The sequence below is a fragment of the Alosa pseudoharengus genome, unplaced genomic scaffold (genome assembly GCF_046254945.1).
Source record: "Alosa pseudoharengus isolate Yale_2024_CS ecotype anadromous, Long Island Sound unplaced genomic scaffold, YU_APseudo_1.1 YU_APseudo_1.1_scf_12, whole genome shotgun sequence".
Taxonomy (NCBI): Eukaryota; Metazoa; Chordata; class Actinopteri; order Clupeiformes; family Clupeidae; genus Alosa; species Alosa pseudoharengus.
Genome location: NW_027468587.1, coordinates 13,906,098 through 13,916,097, shown reverse-complemented (window position 1 = coordinate 13,916,097; position 10,000 = coordinate 13,906,098). Strand labels below are relative to the sequence as shown.

Genomic DNA, 10,000 nt, shown 5'->3' with positions numbered 1-10,000 from the left:
CACCCTCCTCCTCCTCCTCTCCCTCCAGCGCTCTCCTCCTCTCTGGGCTGCTCACTCTATTGTGTCAGGCCTCAGCCAGGGCGCTGTTTGAGTGGCAGGCCGTCACAGATGGGCTCCCTGCTAAAGCGGCCTGGCAGGCCGGCTGACGGGCCAGGAAGGGATCTAAGTGGGTTTATCAGCGCCTCTTAACGCCTCTTGAGCCTTCTGACACAAAGGAGAGGGGTATTAAACATCTAAAGCAAACCAAAAAGCGTGAAAGCTCCTTAGAGAGGCCGTGGGATTGCGGATGTGACTGGAGTCTTAAGAAAAAAAAAAAAGAAAAAAAAACGATACACACACACACACACACAAACACGTATATATGTGCCTCTACACACACACACACACACACACACCCATGCACACAAAGACAGAACAATAAATTCTAAAATGTTTGTCAAAGGGGGTCCAACAGGGGCAACTGCAGAGGGGAGGACAAATAGGACACGAGAGAGAGAGAGAGAGAGAGAGAGAGAGAGAGAGAGAGAGAGAGAGAGAGAGAGAGAGAGAGGTGGGTGAGTGAGTGAGTGAGTGAGAGAGAGGTGGGTGGTTGTGTGAGTCAAACTGTGTGTGTGAGTGTGTGTGTATGTGTGTGTGTGCATGTGTGTGTCTGTGTGTGTGTGTGTGTGTATTGAGAAGGGCAGTAGAAGTGAGCAGATAAGGACGTTTCAGGCCAGCTCATAACATTAACATAACATTCACATATATATATACATATATATCACATAACATAACATGTTTTAATTTCACAATCTAAATTATAAATATGAATATATACACAATAAAGATAATTACATAATATTGTTATTGTCCTCAAACTCAGTTGAACTAAAGTTTACCAGCGTATTAAAGTTGATTGCCCGTTTACATGTGGATTGTGTGTGTGTGTGTGTGTGTTTGTGTGTGTGTGTGTGTGTGTGTGTGTGTGTGTGTGTGTGTGTGTATGTGTGTGTGTGTGTGTGTGTGTGGGTAATAGAAGGGCATCTGAAGGTCCATGTGGAGTGTGAGATGCAGGTGAGGACACACACACACACACACACACACACACACACACACACACAAACACACAAACACACAAACACACTTGTCCTTCAAACCACATGGAGGCTAACTAACAACAAACAAATCCATCACCATGAGCACTGGCCGGTGTATCCCACAAACACCCCTACAGCACATGGGTATATCTGGCTATATATCATATCAAGTCTGTGTGTGAGGGATTATTTCTGGTCCGTTCCGTTCCCTCCGCAACCCTCCCCATCCTTTTAGCGGTGGTGGAGTTAAGATGTACAGCAGCGTTGGCGTGGGTTGGTTGGTGGTCTTATCCTGGCATCGATCCCCATGCCACAGCTTGGGCAGAGTGTGTCGGCGGGGCTGGGGTGGGTAATTATGTCATTAATGGTGTAATTAACACAAAGGATGATTGTTGGTGCGCGGAGGAGAAGTCGCCTGGGTCAGCTTCACCTGGCGGCATGCCTGCACCTCACTGGGACGACAATAACACACACACACACACACACACACACACACACACACACACACACACACACACACACACACACACACACACAAGCATGCATGCACACATGCACGTGTGCGCACACACACTCTCACACTCACACACACACACACACACACACACACACACACACACACGTACATGTGCAACCAGACACAAACACACAACACACACACACAGATAAACACACCTTACATACCTGACCCAGACTCACAGACACACATACATGCACGCACACAAACATACACACAGTACCTTTTTATACACAGATCCCATAATAGTCACAAGAAAGAGCATTATGTGATGCATTCTGTTAGTCATCTACAGAGAGAAGGCTGAGTGCCATACCAGTGCATGCATTCAGATAGCCTGTCGGCTTTGGGGAGCGAAGACACAACACATTCACATCACTTTTGTAAAAAGCTAGAAACATCAGCTTACTGTTAACTAGCAAGTAAATGACACTTCCCCACTCCAGAGTTGTCATGTCTTTCTGAGTTCTGATAACACAGTAGCATGCTCCATTCAGCTCAGCTTCTAGGTCGTGTCTCACACTCCTTTCGCAATATTAGGCTGGCCCATTTACACTCACATGGTCCCGTCTTTAAAGGAACCGTATGTAAGAAATGTATTTCAATTAATCATAAAATGGCCCTGATATGTCACTAGACATTAAAAAATCATGTTCATTTCAAATACTTATATCACTGACAACAGTAGTACGGCCAGGATATTGTCATTTAAAAAGTTGCAGCCCTCAACTGATGTTGATGTTGTGTTTTGTCATGTCATGTTGTGTTTTGGCCTGATGCGCCACCCTCCACCTATCTACTAATCATAAAGTCAGTAGTGTTTCGGCATCCGGGTTGGCAACCTCGAGTCAGGGAGGAGGGGGAGGGGATACACCGCTCTACAGTATTTTGAAAGTGGTTGCAGTACCAGTTTTGACCACAATCTTACATATGGTTCCTTTAAGCTTAGCAGCATTACCCCCCTCCCCCCAAAATCCACCTCCGTCGGTCTAAAATCATTGCGCCACAATAAAGGTGCAATAATTCACAATAAAACAATAAATCCTCCTGCGTAAAAGGCCTACACACACACACACACATTTTTGTTACTGGCTCCCTTATATTCTCTTCCCCTATAGCTCGTATTCTTCCTCTAACTCCCTGTCTTTCTCTATCTCTCTCTGTGAATTGATATATTTCCTTTCTCTTCCATCCCTCTTTTCTCTCTCTCTCTCTCTCTCTCACACACATGCTCACACACTGGCATTTGGGAGGCTTAGGACAAGCTGAAGCCATTAAGCTTCTAGAAGCTGTGCGTATGTTTGGCTGTAGCACTGTAAACAGCTAATATCACAGAGAGGGGGGCAGAGAGAGAGAGAGAGAGAGAGAGAGAGAGAGAGAGAGAGAGAGAGAGAGAGAGAGAGAGAGACATCATGAACCTGGAGAAAGTGATTCAGCGGCACCCTCCACCTTGACATCCCACGCAGACTCACTGATCAGCAACATTGCATAACATGGCATACGGATAAGCACTGTGCTTCTCCCCAGCATACAGCTACATTTCTATACTGCGCTTAAAGGTACCGTCTGTGAGTCTGGATGGCGTCACGTTCGTTGATATCCAGAGAACCAAACACCAACAAAACATCAGAGCGCTAACTCACCAAACCCCTCCCCAAACCCCGTCCCCCCTTGCAGTGATTGGCTAGAACAATTTAGGTTTGTTTGGGAAACCATTTATTTTTCCCTCTTTTTTTAACACTGCACTCATGGAATGGAGGGCTAGCAGACTGTGAGGAGATATGCACTGAATGTGGCAGAAAGTGTCAAAGGTTAGAAATTGTTTAGAACTGCTTACGGTAACTTTAAATGTGACATCTTCTATCAGCATGGTAGTCCACACATACCTGCAATATTGGAATAGTTTAAATAGATTCATTAAACCAGTTAGTAACAATTACATGAATTGTTACTTAATCCAAAGGGCTTCTCAGAATGTTTACCGGTATTCAACTGCTAAATTGTAAAGCAATGCATAACTCACATAAACATAATACAATCAGAATACTCCCTCTATCACACTTTGACAAGTACTTGTCGGCACTCTTATCCTCTAGTACAAGGGTCTCCAACCTTTTTATCTTCCGAGGGCTACTTTGACAAAATGGACATGGCCGAGAGCTTTTATGTTAGTAGTAGCATGCCATGTATTCATATAGCTGATCTCCACCTAAAACTGCTGAATAAGATTTGTATGCTTTTTAAAGGTCCCTTTCAACTCATTCACCTGTACTGCTCTCTTTGTAGACTGTGAATTTGATTTTATAGGAATTTTTTTACATGTTTCCAAGTGACTGGGTTATCAGATTTATGAACATCTTCCTCCTCAAACCTTTTGGAGAACTACTTAGAAACCGATGGGGAGCTACTGGTATCTTACGAACTACCTGTTGGAGACCCCTGCTCTAGTAGATGAAATAGTAATTCCTAGCTAAGGTCTCCTCTGTACTGTAGCTTGAATGTTAATCTCTTACTGTAAGTGGCTTTGGAATAAATCGTCTGCTAAATGAATACATGTAAATGTAACATGACATAGAATTGGACAGAACCCACAGAACCCACAGAACCCACAGAACCCATAGAACAGCTGAGCTGCATAGAGGCCTCCGCTGCTGATAGTGTGTACATCGGCGTGCACTTGCACACAGTTCTCTCTACATCATAGACCTCTTTAGTCAAACAACCAACAAAGAATCAGTGACCAACAACCAGGAAATCAACCAGTCAATTTAGCAAATCAATAACCAGAAATCAGCTAGGAAACCACAAACATGTTTGGCCCTAATTTGAGTAAAGTCAAACATCAAGCAAAGTGTCTCCTGGTATTAAATGTATTATTTTATTTTATTTATTTTTTATTTTTTTGTTCATTGCCCATCTTGGCTTTAACATGACGGTCCCGTGTGTTTTGAATTCTTGCAGCTCAACTGGCGGAGAAACGGAGAAGAGTAGTCAAGTCAACTTTATTTATATAGCGCATTTCATACACAGAGGTCATTCAACGTGCTTTACATAAACAAAAGCAAACAGGTATAGCTGATAAAAGTATAGTGGAGCAAGGTGCGACCAACACCAAGATTATGTGATCAATTCTCACACGTAGGCAGCTAATTAAAGCACTGTAAGCCTCTGTGGATAAAAAGCATCTGCTAAAATGAATGCATGTTAATGTACCATTACAGGCGATGGTGTACACAGATATCCTCGTTTTTATAGGACACCTGGAATAACTTGGATAGACGAGGAGGGCCTGATGTGCCAGGTAATGGACACCCATCAATAGTGTTTACTGAGCGCTAGCGAGACAGCCGCAGCTCGGTAGGGTGTTTGCACGCGCTTGTCTTGGCAGCGTGCCAGGTAGCGCGCTAATTGTGTTTGTCCCAAACACTGCTCCTGAGAAAGTGTTCCCTAACCCTATTACAGTATTGACTCTCTTAAAGGCACACACACACACACACACACACACACACACACACACACACACACACAGGGCAATTAAATGAATTCTATTACACTGATACACCTACGTGCCAGTCCAACGGCCTTCGGGGTTGAGGGATATGTAATAATGTTACTTTGAGCCTTCATTAGCAGGCTCAGAATGGAACATAAAACTGCAAATGCTCAAAGCACTGACACACTCAGCTCAATGTACTAAAGAACCTAATTCAATAACAGATTACTTGTGTGTCCGTATAAACACATAATCAAATCGAGGAACTCGGGAGAGACAGCCGTGTGCAGTACACTGCATTTTTTTTGTCACCTTCAGCCCCCACCCCGTGCATATTTAGTAATATTATGCAGACATTTGATAAAGATCTGGGCAGTATGTTTCATTCACACATTAGTGCTTGTAGGCACCCTAAAAAGCCTCACACAATCATACAGTCAGGGAATAGACGACTTCACATGCTCCTTGCCTGCAGTTGATACAGACTTCTTTTTTTAATGAACATGGGGGAGACTATTGTTGTACAGTGGATTTTTTAACCACCATCCCCCCCCATGGAATAGATTTAATATGTTACTTGCCTGCTTTTAAAAAAATAAAAAAGCCACAGTGACTTAAAGGCACAGTCCATGAGTCCTCAGTTCAACGTTCAAGAGTTGATTGGCTGGAATAGTGTATGGCTCATTAGGCTAAGAAATAACAGCCACGACACAGGGAAGCAGATCAACAATATAATATTCCATTTTCCAGATACTCCTGATTGACCTGGTTTGATCCAGAGACTAGCCACTAACAGACACGGAGCTACTTTCTAAAAGGCCAGTGACTTAAGCAACCACGAACAGGACCCCTACTGTAATAGCGCTCCACTGCATGGTATATAACTCCACTCTTCCCTGAATGGATATTATTATTACTACTCAGGCAGTCCAATGTGATATTTCTCTAAACACACAGGGGCCCTGGGAGATGGCAGTAAATGATGGCGATTAATCAGGCCTGATGAGGCTTGCCTGCTGCTGCTGCTGTTCATGGGAGAGTAGGAGTGTGTGTGTGTGTGTGTGTGTGTGTGTGTGTGTGTGTGTGTGTGTGCGTGTGTGTGTGTGTGTGTGTGTGTGTGTGTGCATGTGTGCACGTGTGTGCGTGTGTGCGCGTGTGTGTGTGTGCGTGTGTGCGTGTGTGCGTGTGTGCGTGTGTGTGTGTGTGTGTGTGTGTGTGTGTGCGTGTGTGCGTGTGTGCGTGTGTGCGTGTGTGTGTGTCTGTGCGTGTATGTGCGTGTATGTGCGTGTGTGTGTCTGTGCGTGTGTGTGTGTGTGTGTGTGTGTGTGTGTGTGTGTGTGTGTGTGTGTGTGCGTGTGTGTGTGTGTGTGCATGTGTGCACGTGTGTGCGTGTGTGTGTGTGTGCGTGTGTGTGTGTCTGTGCGTGTGTGTGTGTGTGTGTGTGTGTGTGTGTGTGTGTGTGTGTGTGTGTGTGTTTGGGGGGTGGCAGAGCACAGAGAGTGGGGGGCACAGGACCTGGCCTGGGTGGCAGGGGGGCGACACGCTTGGCAGCTCCCCCTCTCTCAAAAATCACTGGACCTCGCCATGGGTGACTGTTGCCCTGGTAACGCCTCCCAGCGCAGAGCCAGTATGCTCCAAGGATTCTGGGGGAGATTCACGGCTGGTGTGTGTGTGTGTGTGTGTGTGTGTGTGTGTGTGTGTGTGTGTGTGTGTGTGTGTGTGTGTGTGTGTAGAGAAAAAAAACAGTTCAGTGCCACTGCCCAGTGGAATACCCAGAGATTCAAAGCCAGTCTCAAAGGTTGCACACACGCCAATCCACACCCACACCGAACATCACCACCATTCTCCCTCCTTCCATCCCTCTCTTTCCCCCTCTCCCCCCTCCTTCTCTCCCTCTCTCTCTCCCTCTCTCTGTGTCTTTCTATTCTCTCTCTTACTCCATCCTCCTCTCTCTCTCTCTCTCTCTCTCTCTCTCTCTCTCTCTCACTCTCTCTAATCAGTATCAGCCTCGTTTAAAATGCTCCCCAAAAAATAACAGAAACTCTCTCATTTGCATAAACATGTGGAATGCAATTAAAGATCCCACCACAGTGTGAGCTTGTTGTGAACGTGCCGAGTTGATTTATTGAACATTCGCATTTCATCAGCCCACCATATGAGTCTTCTCCCTAATATTTTCAATTCATCAGTTCATTGTATTTTCTTGAAAACAAGTCCCACAGGATAAACACCCTTGTGATTATTTTGTTTGCTTGTTTTATTTGATTGGCTTTGTTCAGGCGAACCTCCCAAGCACAGAGAGGGAGTTTCCTTTTTTCGTTTTAAATGGCTGGTTACATGACATCAGGAGAGAATGTGAGTGTGGAGAGGGTGTAGAAGACAGAGGGTGTAGAAGACAGAGGGTGTAGAAGACAGAGGGTGTAGAAGGGTGTAGAAGACAGAGGGTGTAGAACAGGGGTGGGCAAACTGCGGCCCGTGGGCCGGATCCGGCCAGCCAAGCACTTTCATCCGGCCCGCCGAGCATTTCATTTGGTTATCAGGCTGCTCGCTATTTTTTCCCTGCGATAGATACGACGTTGGTTAGCTTTACTGCAAACTGCTTTTTACTCTCCTTAGAGAACATTTACAATGTCAATGTCAAAACATCATGCTAAATAGAGATGACATCATGTTAAACTAAGTTAACTCTTAGTTATCTCCTTTGCAGCAGATCTAACGTGAACATTATGCGATCCATTTAATTGGGAACGCGTCTGCACTCACGAGAGGGTGAGAGAGCCGCAGGTTCCAGCTGGCTTGTCATTGTTGATAATTGATATCTCCTTCTTATAAGAAACTTTTAAAAGGAAATCATGAAGGCAACAGTAGTTCCAACTACTGACCATTTAAAAACTGTGAGAGGGCCCAGCCGTAGGTACAGCACTAGCCATAGCGGAGCAGGCAGAAGATCATTGAGAAATAAATGTGAATTAAAGTGACTGTCTTAAAGCGACAGTGCACAATTTATACATTTGTTAAACAGCAGTAAATTAGCAGTATTTTTAAGCAATTCATATTTTAAAAGAAATAATTTTCATACTAAATTATAGGCTATAAAAAATGTATTTTTTTATGTGTGTGTCGTGGGGGGGGGGGGGGGGATTCAAAACCCAATGTGGCCCTTGAGTCAAAAAGCAAAAAGTTTGCCCACCCCTGGTGTAGAAGATAAAAAATGTAGAAGACAGAGGGTGTAGAAGATGCTGAGACGAGGATGCATGCTGAGAAGAAATTTTTTGAGTGTCCTTTTGCTCATTCAATCTAACATCACAGAACCAGATAACTCTCCACAGGGGAGAAACAGAGAGAGAAACAGAGAGAGAGAGAGAGAGAGTGAAAGAGAGAGAGAGTGTGTATCCACATTCATACACACACAAGCAAACACACACATATTCACATAAATATATGCATACACTTTAAATGCTTCATCTGAATTCACCGATTTCCAGAAGAAAAGTCCATTAATGGGGATGCAGAAAGCAGAAAAGTTATCTGTTAGTCCTGTTCCAAACCTACCTCTGCTCAGCTCACCAACAGAGAATGTTTCCTTCAGATCAAACATCTTCAGATCAACATCCCATTCTCTCTAGTTATGCCCCTGAATCCCTCTCTTTCTCGCACACGCACGCACACGTGCACGCACATGCACACGCACACGCACACGCACTCGCACTCACACACACACACACACACGCACATGCACACGCACGTCACACTCACCCCTGAGGTCAGGGCCAGGGCACTCTCTAGAGCGGATCTGTCGGAACGCTGTAGGTCGTCCCTCAGAGTGAAATGAGCCTCCAGATCTCCAACCTACAGGAGAGAGTAGAAAACAGGAGTGGTTACACACACAGATACACACATAATCTTAAACACAAATACTGACACATAATCACATACACGAATACTGAGGGCTTATTCTGGTCTATGTACAAATGCTTGCAGCACAGTTTATGTTAAATCATACATGTCAAAGTGAAAGTCAAAGTCAAATTAATTTGTATAGCACATTATCATACACAATCTTCATTCAGTGTGCTTTACATAGACAGAACAAACAAATAAAATGGAATTAGCCCAAGTAACCAAAGGAATATAAAAGAATAAAATAAAAATAATAAAATAAAATGAAGTCAATTAAAAGGAATAAATAAACATATGACTATAAAAACAACCATATGGAGTATTAAAACATCAACTGATTAATTAAAGGCAGTAGAAAAGAGTGCAGTTTTAAGTCTCTTTTTAAAACAGGCTACCGTTGGAGCTGATCTGATCTCCATGGAGAGGAGGTTTCAATGGGGGGCGGAATACTGGCTGAATGTGTGGTTTTGACTCTGGGGACGACCAGCTGACCAGCCCCAGTAGTTCTAAGATCTCTAAATACACACACGTACATGTAGCACACACCTGCACAGCCACATGTACACTGGAAACACACACTCATTTTGCAGTGGTTCTTATATCGACACAAGCACAGGAAACACACACACTCACACACACACACACTCACACACATATGGGCATCCCAGCAGAGATGACATCATGTTAAACTAAGATCTCTAAATACACACACGTACATGTAGCACACACCTGCACAGCCACATGTACACTGGAAACACACACTCATTTTGCAGTGGTTCTTATATCGACACAAGCACAGGAAACACACACACTCACACACACACACACTCACACACATATGGGCATCCCAGCGGAGATGACATCATGTTAAACTAAGATCTCTAAATACACACACGTACATGTAGCACACACCTGCACAGCCACATGTACACTGGAAACACACACTCATTTTGCAGTGGTTTTTATATCGACACAAGCACAGGAAACACACACACACTCACACACACACACACT

General features: G+C 44.3%; 1 protein-coding gene across 1 annotated transcript in view; it reads right to left on the bottom strand.

Moving 5' to 3' along the window:
- LOC143118353 (neuroendocrine convertase 1-like) overlaps window positions 1-10,000 on the bottom strand; it is a 189,046-nt gene that overhangs the window by 157,561 nt on the left and 21,485 nt on the right. Inside the window, exon 3 of the mRNA XM_076279419.1 lies at window positions 8,843-8,935. Coding sequence (XP_076135534.1) covers window positions 8,843-8,935 — 93 coding nt within the window. The remainder of the gene's footprint in view (window positions 1-8,842; window positions 8,936-10,000) is intronic.